This window comes from Salvelinus namaycush, chromosome 11 (assembly GCF_016432855.1).
Source record: "Salvelinus namaycush isolate Seneca chromosome 11, SaNama_1.0, whole genome shotgun sequence".
NCBI classification, from domain to species: Eukaryota; Metazoa; Chordata; class Actinopteri; order Salmoniformes; family Salmonidae; genus Salvelinus; species Salvelinus namaycush.
The window spans coordinates 22685872-22708424 of record NC_052317.1 but is presented as its reverse complement, the minus strand read 5'-3'; the positions used below and the strand labels follow the sequence as shown (position 1 = coordinate 22708424).

The 22553-nt window shown below is 40.9% G+C and overlaps 1 protein-coding gene across 5 annotated transcripts in view; it reads right to left on the bottom strand.

Moving 5' to 3' along the window:
* Positions 1-18395, bottom strand: part of LOC120055924 (zinc finger MYND domain-containing protein 11-like) — a 29063-nt gene extending 10668 nt beyond the window's left edge. The window contains exons 1-6 of one of the 5 annotated variants that reach the window (XM_039003976.1): positions 18286-18395; positions 13499-13634; positions 9056-9215; positions 7876-7899; positions 3475-3498; positions 2959-3120 (exon numbers count right to left, since the gene is read on the bottom strand). In XM_039003976.1, coding sequence (XP_038859904.1) covers positions 2959-3120; positions 3475-3498; positions 7876-7899; positions 9056-9215; positions 13499-13629 — 501 coding nt within the window. In that variant the 5' untranslated portion in view covers positions 13630-13634; positions 18286-18395. Of the gene's footprint in view, positions 1-2958; positions 3121-3474; positions 3499-7875; positions 7900-9055; positions 9216-13498; positions 13635-18226 lie in introns of all 5 variants that reach the window. The other 4 variants (XM_039003975.1, XM_039003974.1, XM_039003977.1 and 1 more) reach the window with 4 other exon arrangements.
* Between the last annotated feature and the right edge of the window lie 4158 nt (positions 18396-22553).

Sequence of the window (22553 nt, the reverse complement as noted above, 5' to 3'; positions counted from 1 at the left end):
TGCACATTTGATGGAAACTTTCCGTGGGAATTAACAGGAATATATGGGAATTAATATTAATATCTTTTAAATGTAGATGTTTTTTTGCATTGGATATATTTACCATAGCATATGGAGACAAACATAAACCTTTTACCTTATAAGTAGACATAATTGCAAATTATTAAATCCTTCCAATATATATATATATATTTTGTAATTTAGTTATGAATTTAACTTTAATTAAATGAGTTGACTCTTCACATGGGATGATTTCACCAAAAAACAAAAAGGGAATATTGAATGATCCCCAATGATCCATCGCATCTCCCAAAAACGTTTTCAACATACATCTGTAAAATGATAGTCGAGAAACTAAAGCTTTAGTTGTCTTCCTCTCAGGCTTCCATGTCTTCTGCCTGGACCTCCTCAATGTCCACCTCTTGAACATCAGACTCTGAGTCCTCATCTTCACTGTCACTTTCCAACCTTGTTGAGGATGGCTCGTTGTCAGGCTCAAAAAGCCTTGAATTTGCCCGGATGGCCACCAATTTTTCAACCCTTGTATTGGTCAGCCTGTTGCGTGCTTTGGTGTGTGTGTTCCCAAACAAGGACCAGTTGCGCTCTGAGGCGGCTGATGTTGGTGGGATTTGGAGGACGATGGAGGCAACAGGGGAAAGAGCCTCAGATCCACAAAGTCCCTTCCACCAGGTGGCTGATGAGAGATGTTGGCACGACTGCCATATTGCATCTCCATCCCAAAGCCCTTGCTTGGAAGTGTACAGACGCCCAAGAACCTTGCCCTCATCCAGGCCAAGGTGGTGAGACACGGTTGTGATGACACCGTAGGCCTTGTTGATCTCTGGACAGACAGGATGCTCTTGCCAGCATACTTGGGGTCTAACAAGTACGCTGCGGCGTGTATGGGCTTCAGGCAGAAGTCTTAACACATTTTGATGTATTTCAGAACTGCAGTTTCCTCTGCTTGGCGCAACAGTGAAGTGGGCAGAGCAGTACGGATTGCTTCTCTTACGTCTGCAAGCAGAGTCTGAACATCAGGCAGGATGGCATTATCTCCCTCAATGGCTACTGCTATAGGTTTCAGGAGTGTCAGGCTGCTTAACACTCTCTTCCAAAATACATCATCCAGGAGGATCCTCTTGATGGGGCTGTCCATATCGGCAGACTGTGATATGGCCATTTCTTGGAGACTCCTTCCCCTCCAGGAGACTGTCAAACATGATGACAACACCACCCCAATGGGTGTTGCTGGGCAGATTCAATGTGGTGCTCTTATTCTTCTCACTTTGCTTGGTGAGGTAGAGTGCTGCTATAATTTGATGACCCTTCAGAAACTTAACCATTTCCTTAGCTCTCTTGTAGAGTGTATCCATTGTTTTCAGTGCCATGATGTCCTTGAGGAGCAGATTCAATGCATGAACAGCACAGCCAATGGGTGTGATGTGAGGGTAGGACTCCTCCTCTTTAGACCAAGCAGCCTTCATGTTCGCAGCATTGTCGGTCACCAGTGCAAATACCTTCTGTGGTCCAAGGTCAATGACTGCTTTCAGCTCATCTGCATTGTAGAGACCGGTGTGTCTGTTGTCCCTTGGGTCTGTGCTCTTGTAGAATACTGGTTGAGGAGTGGAGATGATGTAGTTAATTATTCCTTGCCCACGAACATTCGACCACCCATCAGAGATGATTGCCATATAGTCTGCTTTCTCTATGATTTGCTTGATCTTCACTTGAACTCTGCATCCAGCAAATGAGTAGATAAAGCATGTCTGGTTGGAGGGGTGTATGCTGGGCGAAGAACATTCAGAAATCTCTTCCAATACACATTGCTAGTGAGCATCAGAGGTGAACCAGTTGCATACACAGCTCGAGCAAAACATTCATCAGCATTTCTCTGACTACGTTCCTCCATTGAGTCAAAAAAAAACTTCTGATTCCAGGAGGACCATGAGCTGTTGCTATCGATAAGGTGTCTGGTTCATCATTTTAACCTCAAATAGAAGTAGAGGGACTTTTGTCAGAGGTTGGTTGTTGTGAGCGCTGAGGGAATTTTATGCACTTTGCCAGATGATTCTGCATCTTTGTTGCATTCTTCACATATGATTTGGCACAGTATTTGCAAATGTACACAGCTTTTCCTTCTACATTAGCTGCAGTGAAATGTCTCCACACATCAGATAGTGCCCGTGGCATTTTCCTGTAAAGATTAGAAATAAATGAGTAAAAAAAACAATACAATTCCATGTACAGATAAATAGTTAAGCAGTTGGATTAAACAACTCTATTGTAAGATAAATGTTTTAAAATGAAACATGTATGGAAACAGGTGAATTAACACTCCTCCGTTAGCAGGCTCAAGCAAGCTAAAACCCACATGGTAGCAAAAACTATCTAGCAGAAATTGTTAACAAGTTATAAATTATTTAAACACACTTTGCTGTAGGCTACTATTTACTAGTTAACAAAAAAGCATGCATGTCATATAAAATGCATTCACCCCACCCAGTATTTTAATCAAAACTTACCAGAAAGCATGTAGTCCTTGGCTCAGACAGTGAGGTAGTGTGGGCTCAATAGCATCTCATCAGTGTGCAAGATCTTGAGAATCAGCTGTACATGTGACGGAAGAGTGCACTGCACATGTGACAGAAGAGTGCACTTTGCATGCAGACGGTTGCAATTCCATTGAATTGGGGATAGTTTAACCAAAATATGCCACAAGACCTAGAATTGCCTTATTTGTATCCCACAAAAAAAGGTTCACTGTTATAAGCTAACTTTTTTGATGAATTTAAGTAAAATTCCCCAAATTCCAGGGCTTAACTTCCCATGGAAAATTTCCGGGAAAATTTGACCGTTAAGTTTCCGACCCTTTGCAACCCTAATTCGAACCAGCAGCCTTTAGGTTACTGGCCCAACGCTCTAACCGCTAGGCTACCTGCCGCCTATAGGAGTACCTACCCTGCACACCACACACTGCCAGTGGGATCCACTGTCCCGGGGCTTGTACTCATCAGACAGGCATTTTAGGTGATAGACACGGAAGCAGTTGTCGCACACAAGCACGTCTCCGGGCAGGTGGCACTCGAAGCAGTACCAGTCGTGGCTCTCCGCCTCCCATTCCTGAAACAGACGAAGCACAGTGGTCGGTGCCCCCCCTCCGCACCGACCTGATGGCTAGACTACACCCCCAGCCAGGGGGCCACTCCTGGCCCCACCACACCAGCCGCTCCACAACACACCTCTGCTGGGGCTTGACAAAGGCACATCACTGGAACTTTTCAGTTCTAATATCTACAAAAAATGCATGTTATATATCCATGTCTCCTTTGAAAAGAGGTCTTCTGACCTCAATGGGACTTCCTGAATAAATACAAGTTAAATAAAACATATGAAATCACAAGTTTTTACAGGTAGCCTATACAAACATCACAACAGTTATTGAATGTTTATTTAGTTTATTTAATTCTGACTGACCTCCTCTGGCGGCTCCTTCTCCGTCTGCAATTAAACAACAAATCTGCAATTAACTAACAAATAAACTGTGTGTGTGTGCACAGTGGATTGTGTACCATAACACCTGTGCAAGCCAATGATTCAAAGCGCAATCTTTGGATAAACCTCATTGGAAGGAAGGCCTAAGACTAATATGTGACCATCGCTGAAACATTGGCTTACTGGAAGGTAGTCATTCTGAGGCTAGAGAAAGTGTATGTCCCAAATGGCACCCTATTCCCTATATAATACCCTGGTCAAAAGTAGTGCACTATGAAGGGCATAGGCTGCCATTTGGGATGCATCCAAAGTTAATATAAAATCCAGATGTGGTTGTGCATGCATGAAAGGCTGATGGAAGCTAGGGAAGGGTGGGGCAAATTCCTGCCAACCTGAACCTGCTGCTCAAACCTTTAGGTTAAATCATAATGATCTACTATAGTGTTTCAGGTTTCACTAAGGGGCAGAGAGCTAGAAACGACCTGCCTGCCTGGGATTCAAACCAACAACCATGGTAGTCACACTCCACACAGTCTGGAGTGGAAGTCAACAAGGACTGTGTTATATTGCAACATATCAAAAACTAGTCTACACCTCCCCACAAAACCATTTCTTTCAGATTAAGGAAGCCAGAAAACCCTTTCTTTCAGATTAAGGAAGCCACAGGACAAGCTAACCTACTACACCCCATCAGTGCAGAATCCAATGCCATCTAGGCTCTGCTCAGTTGCACATGCTCTGTTTAAACCTCGTGAGCTGGAGAGCACTCCATCACAGGTGAGCAGAGAGGAGGAGCCCGAACTAACACACAGCCATAAAAAGTCAAAAAGGATAAAGGAAAGAGGACAGACCGACAGTTGGTAAACAGTTTCACTGCCAGCCTAGTGGGCTATGAGAGGCCCTCCATCTCTTCCTGTCCTGGGCCTAGTTTCCCAAAAGCATCTTCAAAGGCTAAGTTCATTATTAGAACCTTCGTAGGAGCATTGTTAAATCTCAGATCTGTTTCCCAAAACCATTATTATTACCGGTGCACTTCAAAACGCTCGTAATCTAACGCCTAACCAATCCTTTTTGCCCTCACTTTATACCAAGAAGATCTCCGTGGTTCTCCATTTCTCAGTGAACTTCAGAATAAAGTTCACAACAAAGTTGCCAATGTCTTTGCAATTGATACAAACAAGCGGCGTATAAAAATACGCTTCAAATGAAAACCGAGATGACTGCGTTAAAATATAAACAGTAAGCAATAGGCCTATTTCAATCATATTGAAATACATTTAATGTTCAATCATTTGAGTTCTATTTTGCTACTTGTAGGCTACTGTCTAATTTGTCTCAATATATTTCATGATGTGTAGCCTAAAATGTGTGCAATGAGTGATTTAGTGCATTTTTATTTGGTAAGCATTAGAATAAGCTGCCTCAATATTTGCAGCCGTAGGTGGTAATAGCCCATCTCTAAGAGCTGATCAGTCATCAGTATTGTGAAAAAAGTATAATGTAAAGCAAAGATTTTAATGGAGAAGGCTGATCCGAAAGCAGCGCTCGCTTTCTTTCGATCCTATTGCTATCGACACATTCTCCAAAGACGCACTCAGTGACCGTTCTCTCTGCGTGGTTTTGGGAAACGCACGTTACATCTTCGGCCATTGTAGAAAAGATGCATCGTTAAAATACTCGTAAGCCTAAGTAAAATTGCTATCGGGAAACTGGGCCCAGGGCTATTTTAGACATTTCTTTCCAGGCGAGACATAGTCTGATGGTAGTGTTCAGCTCTGTTTCAACAGATCTCCCTCTTTGCGCCTGGCCCAGTCATACTGTACAGTCAAGTGTAAAAAGGTACTTCACTGTCCACTCTGTGTCCCTGCCCTATTGTACTCTGAATGAAACGGTTGTTGTGACTTCAAAAAAGGGTGAGGCCTCTGGGGAAGAACTGTCTGTGTCCGATGAAGCTTTCTACCTCACCTGGAGTATTAAATATCACCATCACAATGCCATGATTTTCCAGTGTGGTGATGGTTATTTCAGAGATCAAGGTAAGGACATCCTCATGTAAGAAAAAAAAAAAGGCTGTTGACCATCTACTATAATATAAGGGAGAGGTAACATACAGTACAAGTCAAAAGTTTGGACATACCTACTCAAGGATTTTTCTTTATTACTATTTTCTACATTGTAGAATAATAGTGAAGACATCAAAACTATGAAATAACACATATGGAATCCTGTAGTAACCAAAAAAGTGTTAAACAAATCTAAATATATTTTATATTCTTCAAAGTAGCCACCCTTTGCCTTGATGACAGCTTTGCACACTCTTGGCATTCTCTCAACCAGCTTCATGAGGTAGTCACCTGGAATGCATTTCAATTAACAGGTGTGTCTTGAAGTCAATTTGTGGAATTTCTTAAATGCGTTTGAGCCAATCAGTTGTGCTGTGACAAGGTAGGGGTGGTATACAGAAGATAGCCCTATTTGGTAAAAGACCAAGTCCATATTATGGCAAGAACAGGTCACATAAGCAAAGAGAAACGACAGTCCATCATTACTGTAAGACATGAAGGTCAGTAAATCTGGAACATGTCAAGAACTTTCAGTTTCTTCAAGTGCAGTCACAAAAACCATCAGGCGCTATGATGAAACTGGCTCTCATGAGGACCGCCACAGGAAAAGAAGACCCAGAGTTACCTCTGCTGCAGAGGATACGTTCATTAGAGTTACCAGCCTCATAAATTGCAGCCCAAATAAATGCTTTACAGAGTTCAAGTAACAAACACATCTCAACATCAACTGTTCAGAGGAGACTGTGTGAATCAGGCCTTCGTGGTCAAATTGCTGCAAAGAAACCCCTACTAAAGGACACCAATAATAAGAAGAGACTTGCAATTCCACACAAGCAATGGACATTAGACCGGTGGAAATCTGTCCTTTGGTCTTATGAGTCCCAAATTTGAGATTTTTGGTTCCAACCGCCGTGTCTTTGTGAGACACAGTAGGTGAACAGATGATCTCTGCATGTGTGGTTCCCACCGTGAAGCATGGAGGAGGAGGTGTGATGGTGCTTTGTCACTGTCGTTGATTTATTTAGAATTCAAGGCACACTTAACCAGCATGGCTACCACAGCATTCTGCAGCAATACGCCATCCCATCTGGTTTGCGCTTAGTGGGACTATCATTTGTTTTTCAACAGGACAATGACCCAACATACCTCCAGGCTGTGTAAGGGCTATTTGACCAAGAAGGAGAGTGATGGAGTGCTGCATCAGATAACCTGGCCTCCACAATCACCCGACCTAAACCCAATTGAGATGGGTTGGGATGAGTTGGACCGCAGAGTGAAGGAAAAACAGCCAACAAGTGCTCAGCATATGTGGGAACTCTGTTGGAAAAACATTCCAGGTGAAGCTGGTTGAGAGAATGCCAAGAGTGTGAAATGCTGTCATCAAGGCAAAGGGTGGCTACCTTGAAGTATGTTAAATATATTTTGATTTGTTTAACACTTTTTTGGTTACTAAATGATTCCATATGTGTTATGTGGGTGCCATTTGGGACGCAGACATAGTATAGACAACTAGATGACGTCACACACCACCACACCCCCCTGTTCATCAAACCAAACGCATGCCGGAAACACAGAGATCATAACAGTAACACACAGAGGAATGTAGCTACACATCCCTCCCTGAGGAGTTACTACTACTACTGAAAAACTACATCTACTACTCACGTACTCATCATATATGCTTGCTACAAACCTGCGACTATGTTGGCATTGCTTGTTATGTCACTCAAAAGACATTACTTTGAAATGTACTACTATGATTCCGAAACTATTTTTCAGAGATGTATTTATCTGGAGATTTATTTGAAGTACTGTATGTGTCAAACAAAGCCATGGAGAATATACAGCTGTCACTTTATTTAACCCTGGCAATGAATTACATTTTTTTCATGTAGCTATATTTAAAGCAACGTTACATGTGTAGATAAGTAGCGAGCAAATATTTAAAGGAAGTCACTTTGATCCATTACACAAGAAATTGGGCCACCGAGAGACAGCGCTACAATGGGCTTTCTGGAAGATTTTCACATGGAATATCAGCATCTTCTATTGTGTTAAAACTACTGAGTGTGACATAAAATGGTCTAACCATTACAAATGAAAAGAAAAATCGTATTTTTAAAACAGTTAAAATAATTAGTCTATTGTTTTCATATTCTATTATAGAGTATGCTGCACTGTAAAAAGATTCCATAAAATCCAAGATTGCGCTGCAAGTGGCCGAAGTGATTTGTTCGCGAGATGATGTTAGTAAAATAAATTATAGAGATAAAAGCAGAACAAATCAAACCAAAATAAAAAAACAACGATGCACCCTTACCTTGCTTCCGTCGGCATTGGGCTCCTGTGTGATTGCAAGTGACCCAGAAAGCAATGTTTAAAGTCCTGCTGCTACGGTCAATTGAGCTCTCTTTGGCTGCGTTAACACAAGCAGCCCAACTCTGATATTTCTTTCACTAATTGGTATTTTGACCTGATGTGAAAAGATCTGACGTGATTGGTCAAAAGATCAATTGGTGGGGAAAAATACAAGAATTGGGCAGCCTGTATAAACGCAGCCTAAGAGCAGTGCTAGTGTTGACTGTACTGTGTGGGTTCAGTTTGTTTGGTGTATAGCAGAGCTACAGTACCAAAGGAATGTATGCATGGCCATACCTATGACTAACAAGTCAGCTTCACATACAGTAAACATTTGAAAAAGATCAGCATGACTTGAATCACCAGGTCATTATAATCAATGCTGAATTCAGTGCTATAGTTCATAGAACCTCTGAATGACTGATCTATAACTAACATGCTGACTACACTTGCCATACGCCATCCACACAAGACGCGATCAAGACACGCAGGTTAAAATATCAAAGCCAACTGTGAACCAACCATATCAATTTGGGGGCATGTCGAAACACATGAAACATTCATGGACATTAAGCTAGCTTGCTATTGCTAGCTAATTTGTCCTGGGAGATGAGCATTGGGTTTTTGTATGTATACATTGTTGCTGGATAATTGTTGAATTTTTGTAGAATACAAATTCGTATGTTTCTCTACTCAGACGATTAATCCACAGATAAAAAGGGAAAACGAGTTTGTTTTTAGTTAATTATCTTTAATTCATCTCTCCTCATTTGTCTTTCAAGCATCCACGTGGGCTTGTATCTTTCTGATATCCAATAAGGACGGGACTTGTGGAGCGTCTAAAATATAACCAAGTTCTATTTTAGCGCTTAGCTACGCAGACGCTCATTCACACGAGCTGTGGGGGTGAAATGATTGAATTACATGTATGTGTACATTTATTTTGCAACGTGGCCGGTGAGGTTTGCATATTAGTTGCATGCTAGCATAGCAGATATAGACACACAAGACACTCCATACAAATAAAAAAGACGTAAACATTTAATGAAGGTTTCCTCTGAACCATAGAGGTGTTGATCAGGAAATACACCCCTGTCCTACGGGGTTTGTATTATCACTACAGGGTAAAATCCCTCTCTTACCTGCTCGTCTCCAGGCAGCCAGTAGCCCTCCTGTTCGATGCCAGCCTTGGACCCCTTACAGCCCACAGTGAGAGTCTCTACGACCAGGCCATCCTTCACTGCCAGACTCAGCTGCCTGGCCGTCTCCTTTGGGTGCATGCCAAACACACGGCTCAGGTACCTGCACAGACACAGCACATCAACATCACTGTCTCGGCCTGCCTGCGTTCTCTAACAACTCAACTCAAGCAAGGGGAAATGCATACACCTCCAGCCAAATATGCAATTCACAAGGGAAATGAGCGAGAACAGAACAGAAGCAGCTCTAGAAAAGAGTGCCCACTGCATTGCCAAGGAAGGCATTGCGTTGCCAATTGAAAATCTTGAAGTAGGGCCTGGCCTATCCCCCAGAAAAATATTGCTACCTGCATTGGAAACTCATTATCACAGTGAAGCCCAGTACATGTTCAAATCACATAGAATAATTAGACATATACTAACACTAATGACTGTGCATTTTGGTCAGACAATCATTCATGTTCTGCACAGAGATGGAACTTTTTCACATCTAGGTCCTAATGTAAAGAGATTATAACACAATTTCCTCACTCTCATTCCCTTATGCCTTTGTTCTCATATTAAACTGTATTTTCATGGTCTCCCACTGTCACCACCTCATACATTCAAATACAAAATGACATTAAGACAGTTCAACAGTGCCTGCCATTGAATTTCATCGCTTTAGCTCCATGACAACAGCCAATCTGTGGCATTCATTATGAGAGTGGCCAACTCCCAGGGCTCTCTGCCTGAGGATTTCATTTAGCCATATTCCTATTCCCATTAACTGAAAATGACTGATCAGCCATGGATTTCGCCGTGAATGAATTTAGACTAGACTATAAGAATATCACATAACGATCATGTCTAATAAACTTTGATAGGACCTAACTCTTACAGGCTGACTACACCAGCTCGCGTCGCGTGCGTTGCAAAATAAATTTAGACATACATGTTATTCAACTATTGCACCCACACTGCTTGCGCGCCAACGAGCGTCTGCGTTGCCAAGGGCTAAAATAGAAGTCAGTTCTATTTCTGACACAGATCGCGCTGCAAGTCCTGCCTCTCCCATCTCCTCATTGGTTTATAGAAGCAGGTACCCACGTACCATCTCCTCATTGGTTATACCCAGGTGGGTGACTGAAAGACTAAATAGGTCAGTGGCGGTAATGCACTTAATTTATGAAAGTTGCCAATCGCAATATAAAGTCAAGAGAAGAAAAAGCCTGGAAGGGAGATGACTAGAAACGTTTCAGTTGACCTTTTTATGTATGGATTAATTGGCAGAGTAGAGGACCTTGTGCATTTCAGATAAAATAACAACTCAATGTTTATATCCCAGGACAAATTAGCTAGCAACAGCAAGCTAGCTAAATAGGACAAATTAGCTAGCAACTGCAAGCTAGCTAGCTAAATTGCCATAAATGTTTAATGCTTTTCGACCTGTCCCCAAATTAATATAATTGGTTCAGAGTTTGTTTGGATATTTTAACCTGCGTGTCGTGATCGTGTTTAGTGTGGGGGGACAAAATACATTTATGCACGATGGCGCACGCGGTTTGGGTTTGGGTTCCGTGTTAGGGTCAAAATATAATTATATATTCATCAAGGTCTGATTCTACAATATAGGTTGGTTGAATTCATTTATGGTCTCAGGGCTCAAAATTCAGAGCTGCCCGTTGGCCTGGCAACATCTGCCAAGCTCACCGGGCCAGTAAATCTAGCTTTCATATGGCCCACTAAGGCCATTACATTTTCAAACTCCAAAACAGAACATGTCTATTTGTAATTAATCACAATCTTCCCAACGTCTGACACTTCACACTTGTTATCAACCAGCATTCGGTTCCCAAGCGGTGGCAAGAATGCCAAAGCCTTCCCCCTCCGTCTCATGTGACTCCCACCTCAGTACGGCCTGGATACTCGAGCCAGACCCGCAGAGTTGAACTTCGCCCATGTCACGTGTCGCGGCCATTTGAGTGCATAAACAATAGGCTTATATTCATTGTAAAATTCACACAATTGCACTGTATTTATAAACACTGTAAAAAATCACATGATTTTATTAGGCTAGTGGCAGTGGGAGTTTTTTAGAACATTAAACAAGCAACAAGATCATATTTAGAGTCTGATCCACAGTGCATTCGGAAAGTATTCAGACTTTTTCCACATTGTTACATTACAGCCTTATTCTAAAATGGATAAAATTGTTTGTTTTCCTCATCAATTTACACACAATACTCTATAATGACAAAGCAAAAACATGTTTTTAGAAATGTTTGCAAATTTACAAAAAAATACAACTGAAATATCACATTTACATAAGAATTCAGACCCTTTACTCAGCAAAGTCTTCTTGGGTATGTCACTACAAGCTTGGCACATCTGTATTTGGGGAGTTTCTCCCATTCTTCTCTGCAGATCCTCTCAAGCTCTGTCAGGTTGTATGGGGAGCATTACTGCACAGCTATTTTCAGGTCTCTTCAGATGTTCGATCGGGTTCCAGTCCGGGCTGTGGCTGGGCCGCTCAAGAACATTCAGAGACTTGTCCCGAAGCCACACCTGCGTTGCCTTGGCTGTGTGCTTAGGGTTGTTGTCTCATTGGAAGGTGAATCTTCACCCCAGTCTGAGGTCATGAGTGCTCATCAAGGATCTCTCTCTGTACTTTGCTCCGTTCATCTTTGCCTCGATCCTGACTAGTGTCCCAGTCCCTGCCGCTGAAAAACATTCCCCACAGCATGATGCTGCCACCACCATGCTTCACCGTAGGGATGGTGCCAGGTTTCCTTGGCATTCAAGACAAAAAGTTCAATCTTGGTTTCATCCGACCAGAGAATCTTGTTTATCATGGTCTGAGAGTCCTTTAGGTAACTTTTGGCAAACTCCAAGTGAGCTGTCATGTGCCTTTTACTGAGGTGTGACTTCCGTCTGGCCACTCTACCATAAAAGCCTGATTGGGGGAGTGCTGCGGAGATGGATGTCCTTCTGGAAAGGTTCTCCCATCTCCACAGAGGAACTCTAGAGCGCTGCCAGAGTGACCATCGGGTTTATGGTCATTTCCCTGACCAAGGCCCTTCTCCACCGATTGTCTAGTTTGGCCAGTCGGCCAGCTCTAGGAAGAGTCTTGGTGGTTCCAAACTTATTCCATTTAAGAATGATGGAGACCACGGTGTTCTTGGGAACCTTCAATGCTGCAGACATTTTTTGGTACCCTTCCCTAGATCTGTGCCTCGACACAATCCTTTCTCTGAGCTCTACGGACAATTCCTTCACCTCCTTGCTTGGTTTTTGCTCAGACATGCACTGTCAACTGTGGGACCTTAAATAGACAGGTGTGTGCCTTTCCAAATCATCAATTGAATTTACCACAGGTGGACTGTAGAAACATCTCAAGAATGATAGATGAAAACAGCATGCACCTGAGCTCAATTTCGAGTCTCATAGTAAAGGGTCTGAATACTTATGTAAATATGGTCTCTATTTTTTATAATACATTTACAAACATTTCTAAAAACCTGTTTTCGCTTTGTCTTTATGGGGTATTGTGTGTTGATTGATGAGGAAAATGTTTTATTAATCCATTTTAAAATAAGGCTGTAACGTAACAAAAAGGGAAGGGGTCTGAATACTTTCCGAATGCACTGTAGCTAATGATTAGCCCATTGGGGTAAACAATGTAGATTAGCAACTCCATGCTTCAGCAATGTAGCCATGATACTGCATCAGGCTACAGGTGATAATGCTAATTGCTAAAATAGCACACCTGCCTGCAATATGGACCATGTACTGGCCCTAAATATATTACTTTTCACCAATATGTTATTGGGCTCATTTCTTGTGGGGAATATTACATTTTAAACGGTTCCATATGTTAAGGCTATGTCATCATTGAGGGGAAGGTTTTAATTTTGTTTTCCAAATAATCGGTTTAAATATCAGATTGTATGGTTGGCTATAAGGTGTTTGCCCAGACTGCAAATGAAACATGAAATCACCCATGATTAAAATTCTGCATGCATAGCTTGCGTTCCTGTGATCGGTGTGCCACTGGCAAATGTATCTGAATGTCAAGCCCTGTAGTCTAAATGTCAATAAGCTAAATAAATTCCATGTCAACTATTGAACCATGAAACAATCATAATTTCAGCTATTGATCAAGTATGACCCTGAGAGCGGGGTGGGTAAGACCATCCATCATCCACCAAACTCAATACGTATTGAAAGTGAATAGGCTATGCATGGAAGGTGCATCACAATTGTAAACAACTAGAGACACCTCGTCGTTTTGGCTCCAAAACGGCAAGGTGTCTCCACTAATGCTTAGGCCTACTCTTTTGGCGTTTGTGATGTCTCCATTTTCCATACGTATTGGAACAGAACTAGTATGACTGCAGCACTTACTTTGAGATCCTGTCCATGTTGGCAATTTGTTTCTGGTTGCGGATGACCTCAATGGCGGCCCACACGTATTGGACCACTTTAGGGTCCGCCTGCCTCTTCTTCACCACACGTGACATGACCTCTTTATTCATGACACCTGCAAGGGATGGGAGAGAAGAAAGGTTTCAAAACATTAGGCTATTTCTTTAAACACTGCGGAATCTCATCAAGGAGCACCATCAATAGAGAGCAGGGGCAGACTACACCTTCAGCCTAGCCTGGTGGAACAATCCTGAATGCTACGTTCACTATTTCACATCAACAGAATGGTGAACGCAGTGATCAGGATGATTCCATCAGGCTACCTCTAGTCATCTTCCTAGCTAAAACCACCAGGATAAAGAATTCATACAGGATAAGAAACAACAAGAATTTGCAGGTTCCAAAGCCCTTCAGGACAAGGATTGGTCAACCCAATCAAGACAACAAAAACTGTCTATTCTCATTTCAGAAGGTCCTGACCTCAGAAATGTGCCTTGACTGGCCTAATAGATGTCCATTGTCCATGACGACACAACACAGCTCCAATGATCATGCAAGTGTCACAGGTGGCTTCCTAATTCCTTTGTTTAATATATATATATATAATTTCCTTAAACTGCAATGTAAAAGGAATCAGCATTTAGGGACCTGTAGTAGAAATGGCCAACATATAGGCTATTCAGTGGGAGAAGAAAAGCATCATACTGAAAAATAAACTGTTATTACAAAGACACAATGAAAGTTGTGCAACTTACCGACACGGCCATAGAACAAATAATAATTTAAGATTAAGACACATGAAGGGACCTGCAACTTAGTATCCGTAAAATAGTCTGATTCAAGTGCTGTTTTCCTATCGTACTTTAGAGGGAGAAACAAGCAAAAACAATAGGAAGACATCCTAAAACAGTTAATCAATTACATTTGTTAAAAAGCTTCATGAATGTGGGTAAAAATTACTTTCTAAACCTCTCTGTGGAACTTCTAGGCAGGATGGACCTGCTACTAAAGCTGCTCTTGTGTTGCATTAAAGTGCTGTGGAGTAGGTGTGTGTCATTGCCAATGATCATGTGTGTTTTTGCACGCAGCATTTTTATGAACAGGTCCTGCATTGATTCCCGGCTGCAGCCGTACGTAGCACTTGCTTTCTTGGTAATTTTGTCAAGCTTGTTTAAGTCCTCCTTTCAAGCACACAATGGCATAGCTCACTACACTCGCCATGCCACTGCTGTAGAACATGCGAAGCATTTTGTCACAGACATTAAAAGATCTAGCTAAGCTTCCTTAAAAAGTACAGTCTGGATTGGTATTTTTTGTAGACAGTGTGGAAGTCCTCCTTCCAGTTCAGTTTGTTTTACACCCAAGTACATATACTATTACACCCAAGTACTTGTTAGAGTCCCCAGTACCAATCTCTTCACCATTAATAAAAATGGGATTAAAAACATCTTTCTTTTTCCTAAAATCTACCACTAGCTCATTGGTCTTCAGTACATTCAGGTCCAGGTAATTGGCTTCCCACCATGTCACAAATGACTCAGTTGTATCTATGTGATGAGCATTGCCTTCTCTCATGACACAGCTTCCTATAGCAGTCAGAGAATTTCTATGAAACAATGTTTCAAATCCAAATTCACGCATTTCTCTTCTTAATAAGCCTCCATGAAACGTAAAATGTCACTTTAGAAAATGGGGTCGTCACTAGTTACCACAGCCACAAAGTCATAATTATGGCTAAACCACACCTATTTCAAAAATGTCTCTTCTTGAAATCTTATTTTAAACCTAACCCTCATCTTAACCCTAACCACACTGCGAACTGTATGCCTAACCATATATTAAGACCAAAAAGATATAGGCCATCCAATTTAGATTTGTGGCTGTGGTAACCATAAAACTGATATTACAACCTCACCATATGTAACCTTAATTTAACTAGGCAAGTCAGTTAATAACAAATTATTATTTACATTGACCGGACAGATGTGATGCAGCCTGGATTCGAACCAGGGACTGCAGTTACGCCTCTTGCACTGAGATGCAGTGCCTTAGACAGCTGCGCCACTTGCTGCGCCATTATGTACATTTTTGTCCAGACTTCACACACAGAATGCAAATCCATAAATACTTTTGTTCAACTCTAACATTTAAAGACCAAAGGCCAAATTATGAGCATGGTTTACTAACCATTCACAACACTTTACTAAATACATAAGCCTATAGTAGCCTACCTACACACATCCTGGGATTTTACCAACTCATTGGGTCAAACACAGGAGGAAATAGCCTACACATCAGGTACTTCAATTTTTTCTTCAATTGGTCATAGTCAGAATACAAAACATGTGATACTGAAATGTGAGCCAAATTTCACAGATTTAGGCCACTCACATCCAGTCCTTACAATACCATGGCATCTTATATGTGAAGCATATTGAGTTTACACTGATATATAGAGCAACAAACACTTAGGCCATATACATTTTATCAAATGTTAACAGGTGAGGCAAGCGAGCAAATATAAATAAAACAATTCAAGAGTAGACATTCTTGTTAGCAACCTTAATTCAACACCTAACAACCTAATCAAGAGATTTTAGCCTCTTGGGGAGACTAAAAGAAGCATGGTTCAGCTATAATCTGACAGAAAGTTGTGTATCTCTCTTTACAGGAAGCTTGAGGACATAATTTTTATTTTAATGGTGTATTTTTTCACTTTTTATTTTTGAGAAAAGTGATGAGGGGCAACTGTTAAACATTTCATTACATTTGTATGGCCTTAGCAAGACAGTAAAAATAACCTGAGGGTTGAAAGACTGTAAATCATGTATCTTCCAATGCCTGACATGCAGCCTGCTGAGATGTAAGAGAGGGATTGCTGAGAGGAGTAGAGGTGACAGTGAGCAATATCCCATGCTATGCCAATCAGAGTAGGCGTTAATGAGTGCCAACTGTGCCATAGCACTACTCTGTGCTCAACTCCACTGGCACCTTACAAAGGAAAGTAACAGCAGAGGGCGGCAGGTAGCCGAGCTTTGGGCCAGTAACCGAAAGGTTGCTAGATCGAATCCCCAAGCTGACAAGGTAAAAATCTGTCTTTCTGCCCCTGAACAAGGCAGTTAACCCACTGTTCCTAGGCCGTCATTGTAAATAAGAATTTGTTCTTAACTGACTTGCCTAGTTAAATACAGATCACAGCTGCTACACACCTCTGTCTAAGGTGACTGACACTACATGACTCCAATACAACAGAGGTGGAGGAACTACACTCCCCTATTCAATTATGCAAGGTGTCCAGGAGCACAAAAAAGACAGAGCTTTTAATCATACATGAGATAAGTCTAGTTATTGGCATCAAGATGAATAAAGTTGATCAAATGTATGCAACATTTGTTGTCTTCCTCAAGGTCCAGCTGCTCCTCTGTTTTAACTCTTCCAACACAACCAGTGTTCAACAGAGGAGGGTGACATAAAATATACCATCTGAAATTAACCACTGTTGAATATAGGCTATCTATATACCTGGTACGGGCAGCCGGTCAAACAGCCGGTCAAAATCACCATGAATAATAGTAGCTATGGGAGATAGGACTTCTTCAGGATTTCTGCGGCTGTGCTAAAGCTGAAGGAATAGCTAAAACTAAGTCAAGAAATACTATTTTGAAAATATAAAAACAGGATAGCTACTTTGACCTCTCTCATCTCATTCGCTGGACCTGAATATGGGTTCGGCTAACCATACCAGGCAACTTTTCACACCATGAACGGCACATGTGCATAAAACAGTTGTTGGGTGTAAGATAGGCCTGCTATGTGTAGTACCTAGCTAAATTCATTGCAATCACTTATCACATCGACTATTATTACAACTAACCATTTAACTAAATGGGACAAAACGAATCATTTTTACATTCAAATTGCATAATGTTGACAAGCAGGCAAACATTTTGTTACCTAGCTAAAGCGTTAGCTAGCTAGATTGGCCAGCTAATTGGACACATTAATACGCCTTGTCGTGACTGTTTTAATTTTGTCTGGCCAACTATTTGCACATGGTTAGTGGGGAGAGCAGGTAATTGTGCCTTCTTCCCTAGACCATCCAAGGTGTCTTATTTCCGGATTAAGTATTCAACACAGTCCGTGGATATTTCAACAAAAGCAGCCAAGGCCACAAGAGCAAACTGGGAGCTCCCAGTCAGTTAGCTGGCTACTGTCAGCTTAATATTAGGTAGCTAGTTGGTACTAACAGGAAGCTAGCTAACGTTTGGATAGGATAATCTCCAAAGCGTGGGCCAAAGACAGCTTGTCAAAACGTTAGTTAGCTAGATCAAATACTTCAATATGCATGGCTTGATGTAAACTACTAAAGCTATCAACCTAAACATGGTTCGACAAAACAAATAGTAAATTAAGCTAAGGTAACTAGCCAGCTAGTTAGCCAACGCATTAGCTAGCCGAATCGGTAAAGCAAAGCAGTTCTGTACTAACTAGCAAACGTTAGCTGTCAAGCATGATTAATAGCCGCGTAGCTGGGCTAATCAAATACAATATCGTTTTGACAGTAGCAAAGAAACTACAGTAGCTACCAAAACGTGCATGGAAAATCTTTTTTTTTTTTTCGAAGGCGCCATGTTCATAAAATAGCTAACTAGCCGTAATGTTTTCATTGAAGTAATACATGTTTCATTAAATAAATGTCTAACTTACCTTTACTACAGTATTAATAATATATGTGTCCGTGAATGATTCAATGTAAAATACCTTACATTTGTATTTCCGGGATATTTTAGACTGTCTGAATTATGGTTTATGTCCAGCTGGCCACAGCACAGGATTGGGGAGGTAAACAGCGCCAACATAGCAGGACAGGTTTTTACACAGGAGAACTCTAGTGGTGGAATTATGATTTGACACGATTTTTACAGTCTATGCTTGACACACTTCTGTCTTTGTTATTTTTGTGAGGCAACTTTTGAGAGTGCATGTATGTGACAATAAAACATATATATATTGAACAGGCTTTTGGCCAATTGTTGTAAAAAAAAGATCAACGTCTGTAAAAGCTGCCCCTTACACTTGAATAATCTAAAATGCACCTGAACAGGGATTTAAGCGATTAACATTATTTCACTACAATCAATACTTCTCAATGGTTTCAACATATCCGGGTATAATACATACCATTTAACGTATATATATATATATATATATATATATATATTCGTTAAATGCTATATATATATACATATATTAGGCAAACACCCCTCAATATAGAAGATCCTAAATTAGGCTACAGAGCGCTTGTAGCTGCTGTCAGTGTCTGTATATGTGGGCGTGACCGGTGCCCGTTTCCTAATCAGTCCGCCAAAAACCTGCTGTGGTTGTGAATTGGGGTCAAGTGACACGACACTTGCAAAACGCGGTCAAGCCATTGAGTCATCCACTCTTCAGTGTCCTCCTCATTAAAATCATGCGCGAATATGCAACGTTTTCCGGTATCGCGTGTTTTCTGGTAGGGAAACTGAGCCGGATGCACTGTCATGCACAGAGACTATAGCTGCAAATCATTCCAAGCAAACCGTTTGAATCACAGTTATTCAATCTTCCATAATTAAAATGATACCATATATATGGTTATAATATCTACAGAAGTGACAGGAATGCCAATCGAGGAGGTATTGCTGTTTATATTCAGAGTTATATTCCTGTAAAGTTTAGAGAGGATCTCATGTCAAATGCTGTTGAAGTGATATGGCTACAGGTTCACCTGCCTCACCTAAAGCTTATTGTGAGAAGTTGATATGGATCACCAAGTGCTAACAGTCAGTATCTGGTTAATATATATATATATATATATTAATGTAACCTTTATTTAACTAGGCATGTCAGTTAAGAACAAATTCTTATTTACAATGACAGCCTACACAGACCAAACCCGAACAACTCTGGGCCAATTATACGCCGCCCTATGGGACTCCCAATCACGGCCGGTTGTGATACAGGTCCCGTGTGGCTCAGTTGGTAGAGCATGGCGCTTGCAACGCCAGGGTTGTGGGTTCATTCCCCACGGGGGGACCAGGATGAATATGTATGAACTTTCCAATTTTGTAAGTCGCTCTGGATAAGAGCGTCTGCTAAATGACTTAAATGTAAATGTAAATACAGCCTGGAATCAAACCAGGGTCTGTAGTGACGCCTTTAGCACTGAGATCCAGTGCCTTAGACCACTGCTCCACTCGGGTTAGGGTTAGGGTTAAATGCTTGATAATGTATGTGATATCAATGTATGTGATATCAACAGAAAAGGTACATGTATATTTTCAGGGTGACCTGAATATTGACTGGGTGTCCACTGTCCCCTCAAGAAAAAGATTCAAACTGTAACCAGTGCCTGCAACCAGCTGGTTGAGGTTATCAGTCAAACTACCAGTTATTTACAAACAGAACAGAAACTAAATCATCCTCTTGTATTGACCACATCTTTAATAAGGCTGCAGAAATCTTCTCTAAAGCAGTATACACACCCATCGGATATAGTGATCATAATATAATAGCCATATCTAGGAAAACCAAAGTTCCAAAGACTGGATCTTAAACAGTGTATAAGCGATCATACAAGAGGTTTTGCAATGATTCCTATGTTGAAGATGTGAAAAATATTTGTTGGTCTGATGTATGTAATGATGAACATTCTGATGCTGCACTTGAAGCATTTATGAAATTGCTTCTTCCGGTTACTGATAGGCATGTGTCCATAACGAAACTGACTGTTAAAACTTCCAAATCCCCATGGATAGATGATGAATTGAAAAAACTGTATGGATGAGGTTAAGGGAATGGCAAATAAGTCTGGCAACACAGCAGATTGGCAAACATATAGTAAAATGAGAAAGCATGTATCTAAACTAAACAAATAGAAGAAAAAACTATAGTATGGAACAAAGATAAATGATAGAAAGAATAATAGTAAAAAGCTCTGGAGTACCCTCAATTAAATTGAAGGCAGAAATACTAACTCATCTTCATCCTTCATTGAGGCTGATGGCTCATTCATAACAAAACCCTTTGATATTGCCAACCGCTTTAATAACTTTTTTTGTTGACAAGATTAGCAAACTTAGGCATGACATGCTAACAACAAATGCTTCATATTCATGCATCGTGATCCAAATAATGAAAGACAAGCACATAAAAAAATATTGCTACAGTATCTATAAATAAGGACATACCACCTGGAACCGACAACCTGGATGGTACTGTACATGTCTGAGGTTGGTAGTGGAATACACTGCGACTCCTATTAGCCACATCTTCAATCTAAGCTTAGAAGACGGATTGTGCCCTAAGGCCTTGAGGGAGGTGAAGGTCATTCCGCTACCCAAAAATAGCAAAGCACCCTTTAATGGTTGAAACAGCAGACCAATCAGCCTGTTACCGGTGCCAAGCAAGCTTTTGGAAAATACGGAAAAAACGTAGGTGTTATGGATTAACATCATCTGCCTTATCATGGATGGACAGTTACCTATCCAATAGAACACAGAGGGTTTTATTTAATGGAAGCCTCTCTAATGCAAATTTGAGTGTGGTGTCCCACAGGGCAGCTGGATTGGACCATTATTGTTTTCTGTGTTTACTAAGGACCTTCCACTGACCTTGAATAAAGCCTGTGTGTCCATGTACGTACAGTACAAGTCAAAAGTTTGGACCCACCTACTCATTCAAGGATTTTTCTTTATTATGACTATTTTCTTCATTGTAGAATAATAGTGAAGACATCAAAACTATGAAATAACGCATATGGAATCATGTAGTAACCAAAAAAGTGTTAAACAAATCAAAATGTATTTTATATTTGAGATTCTTCAAAGTAGCCACCCTTTGCATTGATAACAGCTTTGCACACTCTTGGCATTCTCTCAACCACCTTCATGAGGAATGCTTTTCCAACTGTCTTGAAGGAGTTCCAAAATATGCATTCAACATGTCAATACCTCTCATAAATAAAAGTAGTGGTGAAGTCAATCTCTCCTCCACTTTCAGCCAGGAGAGATTGACATGCATATTATTAATATTAGCTCTCTGTGTACGTCCATGGGCCAGCCGTGCTGCCCTGTTCTGAGCCAATTGCAATTTTCCTAAGTCCTTTTGTTGTGGCACCTGACCACACGACTGAACAGTAGTCACGGTGTGACAAAACTAGGGCCTGTAGGACCTGCCTTGTTGATAGTGTTGTTATTAAGAAAGCAAAGCATCGCTTTATTATAGACAGACTTCTCCCCATCTTAGCTACTACTGCATCAATATGTTTTGACCATGAGAGTTTACAATTTAGGGTTAATCCAAGCAGTTCAGTCATCTCAACTTGCTCAATTTCCACATGATTTATTACAAAATTTAGTTGAGGTTTAGCATTTAGTGAGTGTTCCAATACAATGCTTTTAGTTTTAGAAATATTTAGGGCTAACTTATTCCTTGCCACCCACTCTGAAACTAACTGCAGCTCTTTGTTGAGTGTTGCAGTCATTTCAGTCATTTTAGTAGCTGACGTGTATAGTGTTGAGTCATCACATACATAATCAGTGGCATGTCATTAGTATTAAAAAATCAAGGGGCGTTAGTAGAAAAAATCAAGGGGCCTAAACAGCTACCCTGGGGAATTCCTGATTCTAACTGGATTATATTTGAGAGGCTTCCATTAAAGAACACCCTCTATGTTCTGTTAGACAAGTAACTCTTTATCCACATTATAGCAGGGGGTGTAAAGCCATAACGCATACGTTTTTCCAGCAGCAGACTATGATCGATAATGTCAAAAGCTGCACTAAAGTCTAACAAGACAGCCCCCACAATAATTTGATCATCAATTTCTCTCAGCCAATCATCAGTCATTTGTGTAAGGGCAGTGCTTGTTGAGTGTCCTTCCCTATAAGCATGCTGAAATTCTGTTATCAATTTGTTTACTGTTAAATAGCATTGTATCTGGTCAAACACCATTTTTTCCAGAAGTTTACCAAGGGTTGGTAACAGGCTGATT